The sequence below is a fragment of the Trachemys scripta genome, chromosome 22 (assembly GCF_013100865.1).
Source record: "Trachemys scripta elegans isolate TJP31775 chromosome 22, CAS_Tse_1.0, whole genome shotgun sequence".
NCBI classification, from domain to species: Eukaryota; Metazoa; Chordata; order Testudines; family Emydidae; genus Trachemys; species Trachemys scripta.
The window spans coordinates 10514567-10532659 of NC_048319.1; the positions used below are offsets into that span (position 1 = coordinate 10514567).

An 18093-nucleotide genomic window follows, 5' to 3' on the forward strand; every position below is an offset into this window, starting at 1 on the left:
CCAGTTTCCATCTACAAGCCCCCGTTTCCTCAAGCCTATTTTCCAGCCACTACCCTATTCCACTTTAAATTTCATGACTGTTTACATTGTACGCTGACACCAACTGCTGCTGCAGCTCTAGGCAAGTTACTTGACCTCTCTGCTTCAGCTTCCCCCATCTGCAAATCTGGAGGTAACTTACCTATGTCACATGGGTGTTGTGAGGATTTGATCACATTTGGAGAACAATTTGATGGTGAACACACTATCTACAAGAATCTGAGGTGTCCTGAAATTTAGTCAAATGCCACAAAAGGCAAAGGGTGTTCCCCTCTACTGGATGTACTTCTGTACCACAGGATAGCAACAGCATCAAGGACCTGCAGGAGGGCTGGTGTTGCCTAATATTGGCTTAACTATGCAATCCTGAACTGCATTATAGAAGCAAAGGTTTGCATAATGACACTATGTGACTTTCTGGTACTGCATATTATTCTGCAGCTGCTCTGAAAGATTCTTTAAACACTTGCTTTGCTGACATGCATGCGTGCGCACACCTTCCAGAGGTTTTTCAATCTTCCACAGCCTCATTCCGTACTTAGCTTGGGCTAGATTTTAGCCCAGGGTATTCCACTAACTAACCTAGCAGAGTGACAGGTTTCAGAGTGGTAGCCGCGTTCGTCTGTATCAGCAAAAAGAACGAGTCGTCCTTGTGGCATCTTAGAGACTAACAAATTTATTTGGACATAAGCTTTCGTGGGCTAAAGCCCACTTCATCAGATGCATGGAGTGGAAAATACAGTAGGGGGACAGACAGACAGACACACACACAAAATGGGGGTTGCCATACAAACTCTTAACAAGACTAATCCGTTAAGGTGGGCTATTATCAGCAGGAGAAAAAAAAACACTTTTGTAGTGATAATCAGGATGGCCCATTTCATACGAGTTTTTTCATGAAGTTGATAGATTTCCACTTCATACAGCTAAATTCAGAGCCTTTTTTCTCCAGCTGCTAATAGCCCACCTTAATTGATTAGTCTCATTAGAGTTGGTATGGCAACACCCATTTTTTCCATGTTCTCTGTGTATATATCTATATCTATATATCTCTTCCTACTGTATTTTCCATTGCATGCATCTGATGAAGTGGATTTTAGCCCACGAAAGCTTATGCTCAAATAAATGTTTTAGTCTCTAAGGTGCCACAAGCACTCCTCGTTCTTTTAATCTAGCATAGGCAATCTAGCAAGCCAAAGACTACCAAGGCAAGCAACAGCCCGATGGCTGACGCAATCTGTTAGTGCTTTACCTATGGGGGACGGGGAGCAGACTTCCTGCTTTATTCTTATGTAATTCAAATTATAATCACAGGCTGATTATACAGAGAATGATTAGATCAGGTTGCCACTATGAGGCAGACACGAGTCAGCAGGATGCTTTTGTAACTCCATTTTCCACAACACTCGGTTTATCCCGGGGGGAGGGATAGCTCAGTGGTTTGAGCATTGGCCTGCTAAACCCAGGGTTGTGAGCTCAATCCTTGAGGGGGCCATTTAGGGATCTGGGGCAAAATCAGTACTTGGTCCTGCTAGTGAAGGCAGGGGGCTGGACTCGATGACCTTTCAGGGTCCCTTCCAGTTCTATGAGATGGGTATATCTCCATATATATATATATATATAAAATCTGCAACCCTCCGCTAGATCATCCTTATTCAGTTGTTTCCAAGAAAAAAAAAAAAGTAGCCTATGACCTTGAGTTCTCCTTTGTTAGCCATATAGGGCAAATTTGGTACGATGCCACAAAAACATTATCACGCTGCCACCTAATGTCACAGCAGCAGCACCATGCAAGGTAATGACATGCCAACCTGAACGGGAGCACACCCTGTTGTGAGGGAGATAACCCTGCAAAACGTAGAATAGGCAGCAAACCCCTGCAGGGCTGTATATCAAGACAGATGCTTGGAAAATATGACCAATCAGCTTCTCTTCCTAATTTTTCTCACGCTCTCAGAGCAGCACATTTTCTAAAGTATTCAAGCCATGATACTGCAGGAAACGTTGCTTCAAATAACGTAAATCGGTAATTGCTGCTACCCCAGCCTGAACACAACGTTCCTGGATATCAGATGAGTTACCATCGTGAGCACTCAGTGTGTCGAGAAATCCTGACTCCCAAAACCGTGGCGCTTCGGTGTTTCCCCTCTCTGCCTTGAGATTACCTGATCTCCAAATTTTATTGGGATCACTATGTCAAAGAACCTGTCCCCACCCCGCTTCCAAGCTCAGTTATGGGCTGTTGGCTGAAAAGGAAAGGAAGGTCATTTAGTATCTTGTACAAACCTCCTGTTTTCTCTAGCCTTACCTTACAAAATAAGAACTGTTAGCTAAGCAAGCTCTTTATCGCGGCTTAACCCCAGAAAGGTGCGAAGCATAAGGAGACTGCATGCCAAGTGTAACCCACATAGCGGACGTGCCAGTTGCGTTGGACTGCGGGATCATAGGCGCGGTCTGTGCCAGCGCCAAACGGGGCAGAGGTGGGTGATGGACTGTAAAGGAGGGACGGGAAGTTTTGTGCTGAAGAGAAGCTAGCTTAATAGACAAAGAAGCATTAGCAGATTGGACAGAAGCAGCAGACGAGGATGGTAAAAAAGCATCATTAGCTGGGATGGACGGCAAGTTCTGCAGAAGCGCAGGCTCAGAGTTAGAAGCGAGTAATGGAGGAGGAGGAGGTAATGAAACGTTAGGAGGGGGTGGAGGAGGGGTATGAAACACAGACTGCACTGGCACTCTGTTTAGGTGCTGGGCAGCTCTGTTCTCACTCGACGTTACTAAGCTAGAGGAGGGGGACTGGAAGGATGAGGTGCTGGCCACAGCCTGCAGAGGGTTTAAGCTTAGCATTGTGCTGCTAGAAACAGCACTGCTGCTGAAACTGGCTCCAAACTGATGAGAAGAGGAGGCAGAAGGCACCGCATGGTTAAAAATACCTGCAAACAGGAGAAAAAAAAACTCAGCTTCAGCAGATGGGCTTTGTACAGTCACAAGTGACGAGAGAAACAAAACAAGCCAAAAAAAGCAAAAATTATAGCAGTTACAGCCCCATACAAAATATGCAGCATGAGATAGCAGCAAGCAATGAGAGATAATGGGTGCAGGCCAGGAGGTACAAGAGAGTCACTTACCTTCCGACTGCCAGCCTGCGTATGCCGTGGGGAACAATGGCCAGACCCAAGAGAAAGCAGAACTTTTGATTCTACGCCACACGGGTAACCTTTTGATGAGATTACCCAGTCATTAGAGTTCTTTATCTGAAGACTCAAATGACCGCTGTTTCCTCCTGCTTACCCACTTACAAGGCTGCAAGGGCAGAGAGTGTATGTCCAGCAAATCTAAAACGCTACGAGGTGAGAGTTAGGATTTCCCGACATGGTGCATGAATGATTATGGGCAGAAACTGTCTGAACCTGCCAATACTACGGGGTTAAAGGAAGATTCTTTCCTATCTGCTTCCACTAGTTTGTCTCACGAGAACAGCAGCCCAGAATGCTAGAGGTGCACATGGCATTTGCCATTCCTGGCACAGAAACATTCTCTTATCAGTGTCAGTTCAAGAGCCAGCCGAATCCTACACAAATCCCATCAGCATCTCATCTGAAAAGGATACGGATATTCAGCACGAACAAGGAAGAGGGTGGGGGTGGGAGGGGGAGAAATCTTATGTCCTAATCTCAACCTTCACTGAAGCTGACAAGTCAGATATCCTTAGCTGTTCAGAGAGGGCAGCATGGCACGTTAAACCTTTAGACCTGCAGGGAGACCTAAGCTAGTTCCAGCATAGTGACAACTGCCACGACCACATGTTATGAAATCAGAACATCGAGGTGCCATTCCCATTTCCTTTAATGTTTAGTTCTATGTTCATCTAGCAGAAAGAAAGCTGATTATTCCATCAGTCATGAGAGATGCAGGATAGAGTCAATCCAAGGCTGAGCTGCTCCACCTCCTGCAGAAGCGAAAGGGTTTGGTACCTGGAGAGAAACATGGCCAGGTTTTCCTCTAGTCCTGCCCTTATACCAGAGAAACAAAGTTCTGCCTACCTCCAACTGTTCCACCTGTAACCCCAGAAGAGAAGTTCCCCATAGCATGAGAGTTAGTCAGTCTGGTTGCAGCTGATGACACGTGGACCAGGCTGGCAGCAGCTGGCATGGAATTAAATAAGGACTGCAATACTGAGGCGTTTGTGACCGAGTTGAGGTTTGCCTGCAAAGCCATGGGGCCCAGGGGGAACTGCGATCCAGTGGTCAATGTGTTTAAGAAAGGATGATGCGTCTGAACAGAAGGTGCTGGGTTGCCTGCAGATGAGACACCAGTGGAAAGGCTTTTGCCATTGAGAAGGCCACCAGAAGATACAGCAGCAGCAGAAATGAAAAGGTTGTGGCCGTTTTTAAACTCCAAATCTCGGTCCCGTCCTTTGCCGACCTTGCCATTGTGCTGCAAGGAACTTTTTTCAGAAGCCGCCCCTGGACGAATGGTTAATTCACTGATCTCTTTACTTTTGACCCCTGACCGGTTTAAGTCTTCTCCTTTCATGCTGCCTAGGCCTTCAAGCTGCCTCTTGTTCAAAAAGGGGTTTGTCTCCAAAATCCCCACATCTTTGCTCCTCTGTGACTGAAAACCCAGAGAGGAGTTGAGGGTTGTCACATCTGAAGTCTTATGAGGAAGAGAAGCACCATCAATAAAGCTGTGTAAACCGATGTCTGTGGTCAGTCCACCGTTATACATGGATCCATTAGTGGAGTTTGTATTGGGGCTGAGTCCGTCCGTCCCAGAGGAGGACATGGTGATGTTTTTCCGTGTGTGTGCTGCAATTTTGGCATCGATGGCCATGCCATCCTCAGAGGACGGCCTAAAGGCAAACAGGGAATTCTGGCTCAGAGATGAAACAGCCTGCAATGGGCTATCGGTAGTTTTGGTCAGGTTGATGTCAGAAATTGGTGAAAAGGTAGACTTCCATTTACTGCTATTCATGTTCTCACTGGTTTGTGCTTGTCTCCTCCCAGCTAAACTGCCACCTAGTTTGGAAGAAGGGTTGCAGGCATCAATAAATAATTCATTTAATCTTCAGTAAGCAAAATCTGTCCAACAACTAACTCATTTCAATAGCTGATTCTGCTTTCTGAACACACAGGGAGAAAGTTCACAGCAGCGATTAATCCCTCTATGACCCTAGGTAAATGCATCTCGAAGGACTGATTAGACTATTGGAAGAGCAGATTACATCAGCCTTCAAATCAGACACAAGCCTAGCCAAAAATTGGTCAGGCATCCTTGTCTAGGAAAAAAGTGAATCCCTCTAAAATGCTTTATTCCACCCATAGCTTTATCCCCGGTGCCAACAGTCAGGACTACAACCTGTGCCCATAAATTTAAAAGGGCTTTTGATGCAACCAACTATAAAGAGATGGCCCCAAAGTTTGTATTGTGATGAAGGCAATCCCCTGAAGGAACTGTATTAGCATAGACCTCTGCTTTGAAAGGCATGTCTGCTATATGCCACAAGCCTGCTTATCAATTGATGGTCTAAAAACTACAGGGCAGCAGGCAGCACAATGCATTGAAATGGACGGTTAACATTCCCCAAACTTACCATTTTCAATAGTCTTCTGTGGAGATTTGCTTTCCAATGATATCGTTGCAATTTTCCTCTCAATTCTAGTAAGAAAAGAAAATTACTTACACAGTGCTTCTTGAAGTCTTGCTGTTACTGAGTTACCCCTATGACTTACCTCTTGATTTTTAGGTTTCTGTGTCTACCCAACTAATTTAAAAATGTACAATGCAAACTTACTAGTTCATTGTCTCTCAACCTTTCCAGATTATTGTACCCATTTCAGGAGTCTGATTTGTCTCACAAACCCCCAAGTTACACCTCACTTAAAAACTACTTGCTTACATAATCAGATATAAAAATATAAAAGTGTCATAAGAACGGCCATATTTGGTCAGACCAAAGGTCCATCTAGCCCAGTATCCCGTCTTCCAACAGTGGCCAATACTAGGTGCCCCAGAGGGAATGAATAGAACAGGTAATCATCAAGTGATCCATCCCCTGTTACCCATTCCCAGCTTCCGGCAAACAGAGGTTAGGGACACCATCCCTGCCCATCCTGTCTAATCGCCATTGACAGACCTATCCTCCATGAACTTATCTAGTTCTTTTTTGAACCCTGTTATAGTCTTGGGCTTCACAACATCCTCTGGCAAAGAGTTCCACACGTTGACTGTGCGCTGTGTGAAAAAATACCTCCTTTTGTTTGTTTTAAACCTGCTGCCCATTAATTTCATTTGGTGACCCCCTAGTTCTTGTGTTATGAGAAGGAGTAAATAACACTTCCTTATCTACTTTCTCCACACCAATCATGTTTTTATAGACCTCTATCATATCCTCCCTTAGTCGTCTCTTTTCCAGATGAAAAGTCCCAGTCTTATTAATCTCTCCTCATACAGCAGCCATTCCATATCCCTAATCATTTTTATTGCCCTTTTCTGAATCTTTTCCAATTCCAATATATCTTTTTTGAGATGGGGCAACCACATCTGCAGACAGTATTCAAGATGTGGGCGTACCATGGATTTATGGAGAGGCAATATGATATTTTCTGTCTTATTATCTATCCCTTTCTTAAGGATTCCCAACATTCTGTCACAGCACACTATTACTGAAAAACTGCTGACTCTCTCATTTTACCCTATAATTATAAAATAAATCAATTGGAACATAAATGTTGTACTTCCATTTCAGTGTATAGTATACAGAGTAGTATAAACAAGTCATTGTCTGTATGAAATTTTAGTTTGTACGGACTTTGCTAGTGCTTTTTACGTAGCCTGTTGTAAGACTAGGCAAATATCTAGATGACTTGATGTACCCTCTGGAAGACCTGTGTGTACACCCAGGGGTGTGTGTACACCCAGGGGTATGTGTACCCCTGGCTGAGAACCACCATACTAGTGGAATTTATCATTACCAAGAAATAAGCTACCAGACTCTCAGAGGTTGTAATGGAATTTTACCTACATATCAAGAATACTTATTCATGGAATTTTTCATTGCTTTTTTCCTTCCTCAGGCAGCCAGATTTACAGCACCTTTACTCTTAAAATGCTTCACATACACGGAGCAATTACTGCACCCACAAATGGGGAAGAACGTGACAGTGTTTAACAACATAGAGCAATGTTACACAACAGTTTGGAATAGGAAGTGAAGAACTATCTCAAGTTGAAATGGAAGTGGGAATTTTCTTAGCCAAAAATTACCCAAAAGGTGGGACTTGGTCAGGATGCTGAAGTTAGCACTCCTGCAAAGTTTGTGCTCATTCTCCCAAACAAAGCCACCCACTGCAAGCATTAAAAACCCAGCTAGGAGTAGGTTCCCTATGCTCATTCTGCCTTCCAACACCTTCACTGTTTATCAAGAGATGTTAGCTACTAAAATACACAATATATATAATGCTGAAAACAAACTCTGGCTGACAAGCAGCATGGGTTCATGAGAAAGATCTTTGTACTTGGAGAACTAACAGACCAGGCCTTGCATCCATGACTCTAGCCTAGAGAGCTGCATCTTCAGATCAGATAAAGCTGCTGACCTGACATCGACACAGTTATATTCACCTGGTGCTATTGTGCTCATCTTCCGATCCCTGTTCTTCATCCGAAGTCAGTGGCGAGTAATGAACACCGTTGGTCTGAATCAGGGGCTTCTCTTTCTTCAGCACTGGAGGCTGGTCATTGTCCTGGTAGGGAACAGGAGAGTTCTTCAGGGAGTTTTCAGGGGAGGAAATGGCTGTTATTTCTAAAGGCTGATTAATGTTATTGACCTGGGGTGGGAAGAAAAAAAATGTTAAAGATGAAAATATTCTTTTAGTAAAGAACTTCATAAGACAATATTCACTCACGCTCAGCTTTAAGACTAGCTTAGTGTTTAACACCAAGGGTCATGCTATGCTTCAATGTCACAACCCTAAAATCCCTGCACAATGCTTGGCTGCCTTTCTGAGCTTTCATGGCTGAATACTTGACCTTGAAGATGATAAAACTAGGCAGTTAAATGCATGAAAATAGGGCAAGAACATTTCACCTCAAATATCAATTTCTGATAACATGATGAATACAACCTACAGGTCCTCATTAGGAACATCCGCCATGTGTTTTATGATAACACTTACTGAATAGCATTTGCTTGAAGTCAATGGGACGTAAGCACTCAAGTCAGTTAATTTATTTTACACGGGGTAAAATTTAGATTTCACTATAAGCAAACGTGTTTCACGATCACTTGGAGAATCAGAATCATTTTGTTAAAGATTCTGTTTAATACTTAATATAATTTTTTGAGGGGAAGGTAAGATTACTTAAAAGATTCTGTAACTACAACTAAATGGATCATTGTAACTTTCAACAACCTGTTGGCTCTTAGAGGAACATGTTCACATGGGTTTTTTATGCTACAGTCCAGAACACCAAACCTGTAACAATGTACAGTACTGACATGCCAAACATACCTACATTTAACCGCAACTCCCATCATTCTTTTCCTTACCATTGAGTTTATATTAAGTGGTGAGCCTGAAGGCTGAGTGAAGAGTCCAGCCACAGTTGGTAAGGATTTACGTTTAGGGGACACCCCGGAGTTCATGTTTAGATTCCCTGTGGAGGATCTCTTCCTTCGCCCTCGTTTCTTCCCATCCTGCATGTATGCTTGGCCACAGTCCATCCGAATGCTTGCTGTCAGGGGACTGTGCTTGTTAGACGGAGACTGTTTTATACTTCCTGTACCAGGAGAGATTGTGAAGATGATTCTTCTCTTGGCCTCATTCTCAGGATCGGAAAAGGCGGCATCAGGCTGAAGTTCCCCCTTTGTTCCTTCGGCAAACATCTTCTGAGCATCCACGTACTGCAGTACCCCTACCATGCTCTGGGAGGCACCATTTAACTTGGGGCTTGCTGAGTGCTGGTGAGCCGGGGAGTTCTGCCCAGAGTTCCGTGACTGCATCATTAGCAAAGAAGGGTATTGTGGAGTGGAGCTTCGAGACCCTACCGAGTTAAACAAACTCCCAGAGTCGTCCGCAGCTGCTTGATCAACACTATGGTTAAGGTGGGCGGGGCTGTTTGAAAGAGTTCCATTAACTGCCATGGAGCCAGAAGAATATGAAAAACCTGTGGAAAGGGAAAGTGTCACTAAACAGAAGCAATGATGTATCTCTTCCAGTGCTAGTGAGACTAAATCTCTGGGATATGTCCGAGTGTTCAACTATCCTATCTGTATTAGATTAACTCGCAATTCTGGGAAAGCAATAACTCCCAGTCATCTGCATAATACTATGTATTGACCTCTGCAAGGCTGCCCATCACACAGTGAAGCCAAGAACATAGCTGTATGTGTTGGTGAATTAAGTCAGATTTGTCAGTTCACTCTGCTCCCTTTTACTGACTCACAAAAGTTCATACATAACATGCAAGTGTCCTGCTTTTAACCCAATTTTTGTCACAACTCAAGTGCCTTCTCTGGATAAAATGCTCACCTTGGATTAGAACCCCAGAACCTCTCTGCTCCCAGCCCTTTCCTCTAGCTAGTCAACCACACAGCAAGAATCAGCCAGTTTCTTTCCAAAGAGACGGTCATCAGCACACCTTGCCCCTCCCCATAGCTCAAACCAAAAGGATGCAGGGAGAAAACTGTGGTGGATCTTTAGGAAGTCAGGGGACTGAAGGAACCTATGTGGGAGTTGAGGGAAAGGGGAGTAATGAAGTTCATTAAGTATCTGCAGCAATGCATCATGCATGGAATTTAGATAGTCCCAACTATCCAAGGAAAGAAGGCCCTAAGGGGAGCTGGGAACCCTATGTTACTCTGCAGCATTGACTATAATTGGCTTCAGAGGGAGCTGCCTTCAGCCCTTGTCTGCTGAAAGGATGTTAATCAGGACAGAGGCCCTGAGGGTGGGGAGCACAGAAGAAGGACAGTGCAAGTCTGATGAGGATACAGCCGTGGAAGAGCACTTCCTGCAGGCTATGCTGAAGTGGCACTCACTGGTCCTAAGAAGTCTGAATAAAGGGTCTCTGAGTGGTTTTGGGGAAACTGCTCCTGCCCCTTGAATGGAGTGTAGTGGGTTTGCTAAGCTCCCTATTGGTGAGAGTGGCAGACACAAAGTCAACAGCTGCCTTTCCAGACGCCTGAGAAAGGCCTGACTCATTTCTCTGTGCCAGGGTTCCCTTTGGGAATGTGCTCAGATTACTGGGGAGCAACCAGATCCACCACAGTGGTACAGCTGGAGGTAGGATTTCCCCAAGGGTGGGGAGACCATCTGTTCCATCCTTTCTTTGTGCTGATGAGAGAAAGAGCTAGAGGCAATGGTCTGCCAGCATTCCACACAGCAACTGCAGCGAGGAGAATCAGGAGAAGAGGGGTCACAAATGGGCATGCAGTTGGATGTGAGTAAATTGAATCTATACAGATGCTGGAAGAAAGCTTAAGGGGGACTTCTCGCACTGGGTGTTCAGGACTGACCAACAGGAACACGCTGCCCATCTTGGTTTGTGATTCTTTTTTCTAAACTGCCACACCCATATGTTTCCACCAATGAATTACCCTTCCCTTCATTGTGTTTTTCAGCCCTACTACACCCTCAATCCAGGTCCTCCTCCTTAACCCAGGAAGATTCAACTTCGATATGAAACTGCACCATACATCCAGCTCTCTGCAGCACCAGGGGCTCTCAATCCCAAGCGCCCAAAAGCTCCAACACACATAATGAAGAGTTATTGCTAAGAGACACGGAGGTTCCGTACAGGAGAGTTCATTACCTGAGGTAGCCAAAGCCAGTGGCTTATTTCCAGCAGCATTGCTTATGCCATTATGAGAACTAGCACCATACTGTTTTTCAAGTGTTGACGACGAGTCTCGATTCTGATGAACTGGACTAGGTGTGCTTCTCTGGAGGAGGTGAAAAAACAAAGGCACTTCAGTCCAGGAAGTTTGTTCAAGTGCTGTTCATTTAACAGAATTCATGGGCATTTGTAGGTTTGTGACTTTAAATCCCTCTGGATTCCCTAAACCTTCTAGACTTTGTATTGTTTCAGAAAATTACAGTTTAACTCCAGGCTGCCCAAACATCATCAAACCAAGAGCTGCATCGGCATCTTGCTGCATCTGGTTTCATGTAGCCTGCAGAGATGTCATGTCCAAACATGTAATAATCTTTCCACCATAATGCATCGCTGCATGCTGAGACATGACCTCTCTGCAGACCACACCTTTGGTATTAGCAGTGAGAGCCAGGCCCTGGACTGCACTGTAGGATCCCAGGGGCTTCATCTGATCATCTCCTGAAACCTCATTGTCCATGCCCACCAAAAAAAAAAAAAAAAAATCTGGCACCTGGAATAAAAATGACGGTCTCTGACCTCATGTACCTAGGAATGTATTGGTGCACAAATTAAGAGTCCTCCAGTAATTCCAGAGCATCGGTAGCCTTCTGGCTACTGTGCTGTAGTTTGTTTCTAGAACTGCTGGTTTCACATACAATGCCGTATTTTTCAAAAGCACAAGAAAGTGCTTGTTTTGACAGGGTTCCCAGGGACCTGAGAAACTCAGGTGTTAGACAAGCCCATGACCTGTGCTCACAAGCCAAAGAGAGGAAAGGGACTGAAGCGATTCCTCTCCTTTGAGGAACAAAGGGTGAACTCAAAAATGTGTAGAATGGTTTACCCTTTGGTCCCATCAATGCCTGCAGCTATAACCAAGCCACATATCCCTGTTTGGATTAGGGGACAAACCTACATCATCGTTAATGGTGATTGGTTAGACACGACCTAAGGGCATTCCACCACTGGGTTAGAGGTTTGGACTATTCAAGGGTTAGCCCAGTTATGGGACACAGTTAGATCCCATCTACACTACAACTTTTAATATTATTTATATTGAGTTAGAATCTACAAGCCAGTGTCATGGACCAGGATCCCAATGTGGTGGTGGCTATACAAACACATCCAAGTGCCTTTGACTCAGGACAACTGCGTCGTAAGGAGGTCCCTCAATCCATAGTTTTAGTGTAGATGGGAAAAGAAACAAAGGCTGTATCGTACCCTCAGTTCACACACACAGCTCCCCTGAAATCAGTGAGAAGTGCACACAGACTGACGGCATGGTGTCATCCTGAGTATTTCTGTTCTCAAAATGCCTCCATAATGAATAAGCCATCAGGAACACTAAAGAGAGCGCCAGATTCCCACCTGATGCAAGTCAGCACAGGCCCGCTGAGTTCCATGGAACTATCCCACACTACACCAGCTGAGTGGCCCAGTACATGTACATACACATATGCACACATTGCAAGTGCTCACAGACTTCAGAATCAAGCTCTCCCTTTGCCAGACCAGTTATTAGCAAGGGGTATTTCCCAAAGGCAGCCCTAACTCCCAAGGGCAGCAGTGTAATTCTATATCCATGCCACCTTCCTCCATTTTAAGAGATGTGTCTGCCTGGAACCAAAACAACGGGGCTCTCCAACACAGCTGCAAGGCCTTTTGCTAGGAGAAGGGACACGGGGAGTCAGACTACGATACCCTCCAACTGCAGCTGGCTCTGGCATCTGTGTAATAATCCCTTATTTAGTTCATCAAAGAAAGAACTCCCTGTGACAGAGTGCTAGGAGCAGACCCAGCACTCTAGCCACTAAGGTACTAGCTCCCCTCACCCCCACCCCGAGTGGATTTAATTGGGGGGGATGGGTGCTAATAAGAGCAATCAACCGGGAACAGTTAAAGGACATGAAGGAAGTACAAGAGGGAGGCTGGCAGAGGCCATGGGATACATGATCTCAGGCTGGAGAGATCTTTCCCTCTCCCGTGCCAGAAAGCGGGCTACGGGGGGTGGGAAGTTTATGTCCAATTGTATGTTGCTGCACAAGGCTGCACTGGTAAACTGCTGGAGGGAACTCAGACCACACTGGTGGTCACAAACTGGGAAGCATCCAGCCAGTTTGAGATGGTTCAATGATCTGAGAAGGGAACCATTAACCCTCCTCTTCCCTCCACTACCATTCAGGTGGATTCCAAATCCATGCTTCCCACAGAAAGGCAGTGAATGCTCCTTAGTAATCTACTGGAATCCCCTTTGGCAGAAACACTGGAGGGAACTGGATGCCTTACATCACTGGTCTCTCAAGCACTGATCCTCCCTCCCCCACCGTCGTTTTCATGCTCTTTCCCCTGGGAACACGCACCAGCATAGGTCTACTGAGATCACAAGAAAAAAGGGGAAAAAAAAAAAGTCCCAAAACATTTCCAGTTGTGAAAGCTGAAAAGATACTGCAACAGCTCATGCTTGGCGTGTGACAATTTCAAAGCACTGCACAAACTCAACCTCAGCACCCACATGAGGTAGCCCCATTATACCAATGAGCAAACCAAGACAGACGTTCATTTGCCCGGTGTCACATAGGAAGTCAATGGCGGAGCTGAAATTAGCACTTGGGATTCCTCACTCATAGGCCCACATCCTACCCATCAGGCTACGCCTGCCTCTCCAGCATGCCATAGATTCAGGACGCAAGTTGTTTGGGGGCAGGGACTTCATCTCTCTCCCTGTCCAGGACACATGCTGGTCTAACATACTCTAGGAAAATAACTGTCCAAGATCCAGGCAGAGAGACAGCATCAGCAGTCACTCCAAAAGCATCAAGGGTATGCTAGCTCAACGTCCTGGCCAGGATTCTGGTGCATGGTATACGATTATTCCCCAGTTTGGTTTTTGGTTAGGGATGGAAAGTGTTGACAATCCCTTACTCACCACCTTCTCAACACGGCTAGGTAGGACTACGCTGGCCAGAGGGATACTAACAGGGAGTTTATTGGGCTGCACCGTGCTGAGAGGAATACTGATAGGTAGGCTGGTGATAGTTTCTCCATTACTCGCAGAAGTCCTCTCTCGCAAAACCTGCAAACACAAAGGCAGCCTGTTTCAAAGGGGGCTTGTTACTCACTAGTGAGTTTCCCCAACAAGGACCAAACCCTGCTACTTCTCAGCATATGTTGACATTTTTATATAAATATAAGCGGTGTGCATTTTTCCCCAGGCACTTTGCTGTCGTATAGAACGTGCTGCCTGATGGGAACAAATCCAAGAAAAGGGTGTTTGGATGTATTGCAAAGACAGTACGTCAATTCAGCCAACAACCCACTGCAACCATAGACTAACGGCTGTGTCCAAAGGAATCTGAACCAGATTACCTTGGACAGGAAGGATGGAGGCTCCGATGTGGGCCTCAAGGGGGAGAGGAAGGGACGGAGTTTTCGAAAGCTTGTTTCCCCACATCCTTGCCCATGCTTGGGGATCCACAGCCTCTTATTTCTTAACATTTACATCAATGAGAAGTGTAAACATTGATTTGCTGCTGGCGAAAGGTGCTTGTCCGACAAATCTGTAGACAGAAGCCCTCTTCCACAGAACAGACACAGAGCAGGCAGCAGCAGCGCAACCCTCCTATCACTGCCACCCGCTAGTGCGCCTCCACTCTGCTCCAGAATGGGTGCCTCTACATGGGAGATGATCGTTCACACTCCATGGTACATTCTCTCCTCAGCCTCTCTGCTGAGGCCAACACCTAGATGATGTGAGGTGGGATTGGTTAAGTGAACTAGAGGAAAACACTTACTCATTTTACAGAGTTCAGTGAAAGGCATCTGATAGCAATAAAACTTTTGGTCACTACCAGCCTAGTTCATAACCAGACTCTCTCCACCATCCCGTTCCGTCTTTTGACGTCTTGGACATCTTCCATATCATGTTATGCCCAATGCTGAGTTGGCTTTTTCTATGGCTACCAGAAAGGATGGAGTCCACACCTTCTAGCCTAGAGCTTTTATTTCTTTGCTCTGTCAGAAGCATTTCTGTTGACAGCTCTGTGCAGAGAAGCCAACGCGTTCCTTACCTTCTCGCCTGCAATCGGTAAGGCCGCTGGGGAAGAGGGCCGAGTTTCCTGAGGACTCAGCTTTATGCCATTTGAAATGCCAGGGCTTGGATATGTAAGGCCGTTCTCTTTTACATGGTCAGCTCTGGAACACAGATGTACACAGTCAGTTTTTTCCTTCTCATGCCCTTTGTCCAAAATGAATTCCTATTACAAACTCAAGGCATTATTGCCTTGCTTACCTGATAAACTGGCATTGCTGGATATACTAGCTTACAGTTAAATGACTATGCCACAAAGCTTTACCACGCTAAAATCTAGGCTGAGATCCTGTTTTCTTCTACTGTCTAGGTATATTGCCAGCAACACGACAAGCATTACCACACCGCATTTCCCAACACAGGAACTGATCACTCTCACCTCTGGTGTATCTCATTAGTTGTTGCTTTTCCATTGACTGCATGGTCCTGATTCAAGTGTCTCCTTAGGGCTATCTTAGCTGGGGAAAACCTGGTGTAATCAGGTAAGGACAAGCTTGCTGTCTTGTCCACCTTCTGTCTGTTGCTGTGGTTTGGGGTGCAAGGAATTATTTCTTGGTCCAGGTGAGAGGTCATGTATTGAGGGGTGTTCTGCTTGGAAGAGGGCCTGCTAAGAGCATTATGGATTTCATAGGGAGTAGCATGGCCATTCATGGACAGTTCAGGGCTCATGCCATTGATGTGGGGCATAGGAAATTTAGAGCACTCAAGCTCAAGTTGGAATCTGCCGTGATCAGCCTCGGGCTCACGGCTTAAACGGTTTTTATTGCGTAGTTGTACCGACAGAGACTCATCAGGAGGCATATACGATTTCAGCTGCATGAGCTCCTGCTGCCTTTGACTTTTCTCAAGCTCCACAATGCTGATCTTTAAATGAAGAGGAGGACAAAGATTAAAGACTGTACCTAAAAATTATACCACATTTTGGAGTTTTCCCTTCCAGATGCTTCTCAGAAAAAGTGTCCCCTTTTTTGGTGATAACTCAAAGCAAACCATCTATGATTTAAAGAACAAATTTCAATACACCGCTCTGAATTTGTGAAATAAAGGTACAGGTAGAAAAAAGAAGGTTCAAACAGACTACTAGGGAACATCTTCTAGAGCATGGCAGGCAATTTCCAATAAAGAGTCTGTAAAAAGTCAGATTTAAATAAAAATACAGCCTAATTTACCACTATTGGATGGTGGGGGAAGGGGAAAATGACACCCCATCCTAAGAGTGTTCAACCATGTGCCCGATAACACATTTGGACTGGGTTACCACTTCTTATGAGAAGCCAAGAGAACCAACCCCATTGCGAAAAGAAAGGTCCTCTTGGCAAGATGTTTCTATGGGAAGTGATGTCTGACATGAGACACGCACACAGGAGATACAATATAGGAGCAACAGAATGAAATAGAACAAAACCAGTAGGACCTTCCTTTTCACTAGACAAAGCATTTTAAGGACACAGGGAACAGCTGATAAACCAACGCTCGGGTTCAGAAGCCCAGAGCAATACCGGAGGCCAAGCAAACTTCCATGATTTGCCCTTTATATAGCTGAAAGATTATCTGCAGCTTTGTTCTTCCTAGTTTTATCAACCCGCCTTCTAATCATTTTGTCATACTACTACCATGGCAGCAGGTTTATGTTCCAATGTCATGTAGTGCAAAAAAAACAAGATGTGCCCTAGCGGGAATACTGGCTGAATACTACTTCGAGCTGGTGGCACTAAATTTGCTCCTGGTTCTACCTGCAATTCCAAACAGTGCTTTTGTTTCTCAGAAATCTGATTCTTCAGTGCCTGCTTTTCCTTCAGTAAGCTCTCCAACGACAGCGTTGACCAATCCAACTTCAGTTCTTCGCATCGTGCTTTAAGCTGCAAGTGCATTAAAGGCTTGGTCAGTGGCATGTTTCACAAATCCGAACTATCAACAGAGCAGGGCAGAATTCCATCCTCCTTTCCACTGAAATTTGAAGGGAAACTTTGATCATACTGAAAACTAGCTCTCAATTCAAGGCAAACATTGCAGCTTTACAGAAAAATTGGTTTCCAATCCCTATTTAAGTAGCTGGAGTTGGGGCTTATAAGGCTAACATTACTCAACATCCCTAAATGCTTCTGTGTACAGTTTCTCCCACCCTAATATTAACTGTGTGAACTGCTGAAAGTGACGGCTAGATAAATGATATATGGCTACAGCCAAGCGAGCCCTGGGCAAACTTCTTGGCCACGGTGTTCTATCACCCCAACTTCAAACTGCTATCCCAAATGTGCAGCGCCTGTCTGCACAGCTGTGTACTGTGGACGAGGTTGGGGCCACCCAAATCAGCTGTCACGTCAGAAAACTTCTGGATTTAAATTAAGATATCTGTGAGAATGGACCACCAAACCCCACCCTTTGGGTCAAGATTCATTCTTTTGAAATGCATCTTGATTAAGAAGTAAGAGAAAGAAAAGAAAGCAACTGGCGACTGTTCTCAGAAGCCAAAAGGTCTAGGACTAGAGAGAAGCCACAGATAGCACAGGAACTAGACAGTGAGCACAAGAACTGGACACACGAGCTCTTCCCATCACCAGCGTAGCATTCTTTGCATAGACAACATTCTTCTAGGCTCTAGAGGAACTCTGGTTTCCGTTCAGTTTTTGTTCTCATTAAGATATAAAAGGGAAAATAGCAGTTCATGACCTGCCTTCTATATATAAATGGCCATCACTTGGCTCACACATTGCTAGTCAGATGGAAGCACGGTACGTACCAGCTGCAAGCTCTGGTTCCTGAGTTCACTGTTATCTTTCTCCAGCTGCTTTGTCTGTTCCTTCAGCTGCTGGTTGTGAGCGGAGATCTCCTTCTGAGCCTGAATCAGGTCATTATATGTCAGAGCTTTAACTCCCAACTATAGGATGAGGGGGAGAAAGGATCGGATTCAAATGGGACTCAGTATTCCAATTTCAGACAGTCTGCACACACATATAGTAATAGTATTTCACATTTCTATATTGCCTGTCGTTAGGGGACTCACACCACTTTGACAGTCATTAAAACTTCCCAACGCTTCTGAGAGGCAGTGTATCACCATCGTCATTCCCACTTTACAGATGGGGAAATGAGGC

General features: G+C 45.1%; 2 protein-coding genes across 10 annotated transcripts in view; one reads left to right on the forward strand and one right to left on the reverse strand.

Moving 5' to 3' along the window:
• Positions 1 to 10855, forward strand: part of PLEKHJ1 (pleckstrin homology domain containing J1) — a 34022-nt gene extending 23167 nt beyond the window's left edge. Inside the window, exon 6 of the mRNA XM_034755637.1 lies at positions 10661 to 10855. Coding sequence (XP_034611528.1) covers positions 10661 to 10696 — 36 coding nt within the window. The 3' untranslated portion in view covers positions 10697 to 10855. The remainder of the gene's footprint in view (positions 1 to 10660) is intronic.
• DOT1L (DOT1 like histone lysine methyltransferase) overlaps positions 1 to 18093 on the reverse strand; it is a 102100-nt gene that overhangs the window by 9466 nt on the left and 74541 nt on the right. For 3 of the 9 annotated variants that reach the window (XM_034755625.1, XM_034755623.1, XM_034755632.1), the window contains 11 exons: positions 17739 to 17876; positions 16732 to 16857; positions 15378 to 15862; positions 14979 to 15102; positions 13838 to 13984; positions 10852 to 10981; positions 8588 to 9204; positions 7660 to 7865; positions 5630 to 5694; positions 4080 to 5054; positions 2348 to 2969 (listed from right to left, as the gene is read on the reverse strand). In XM_034755625.1, coding sequence (XP_034611516.1) covers positions 2383 to 2969; positions 4080 to 5054; positions 5630 to 5694; positions 7660 to 7865; positions 8588 to 9204; positions 10852 to 10981; positions 13838 to 13984; positions 14979 to 15102; positions 15378 to 15862; positions 16732 to 16857; positions 17739 to 17876 — 3600 coding nt within the window. In that variant the 3' untranslated portion in view covers positions 2348 to 2382. Of the gene's footprint in view, positions 1 to 1717; positions 2286 to 2347; positions 2970 to 3164; positions 3254 to 4079; positions 5055 to 5629; positions 5695 to 7659; positions 7866 to 8587; positions 9205 to 10851; positions 10982 to 13837; positions 13985 to 14978; positions 15103 to 15377; positions 15863 to 16731; positions 16858 to 17738; positions 17877 to 18093 lie in introns of those variants that run through there. The other 6 variants (XM_034755630.1, XM_034755629.1, XM_034755628.1 and 3 more) reach the window with 6 other exon arrangements.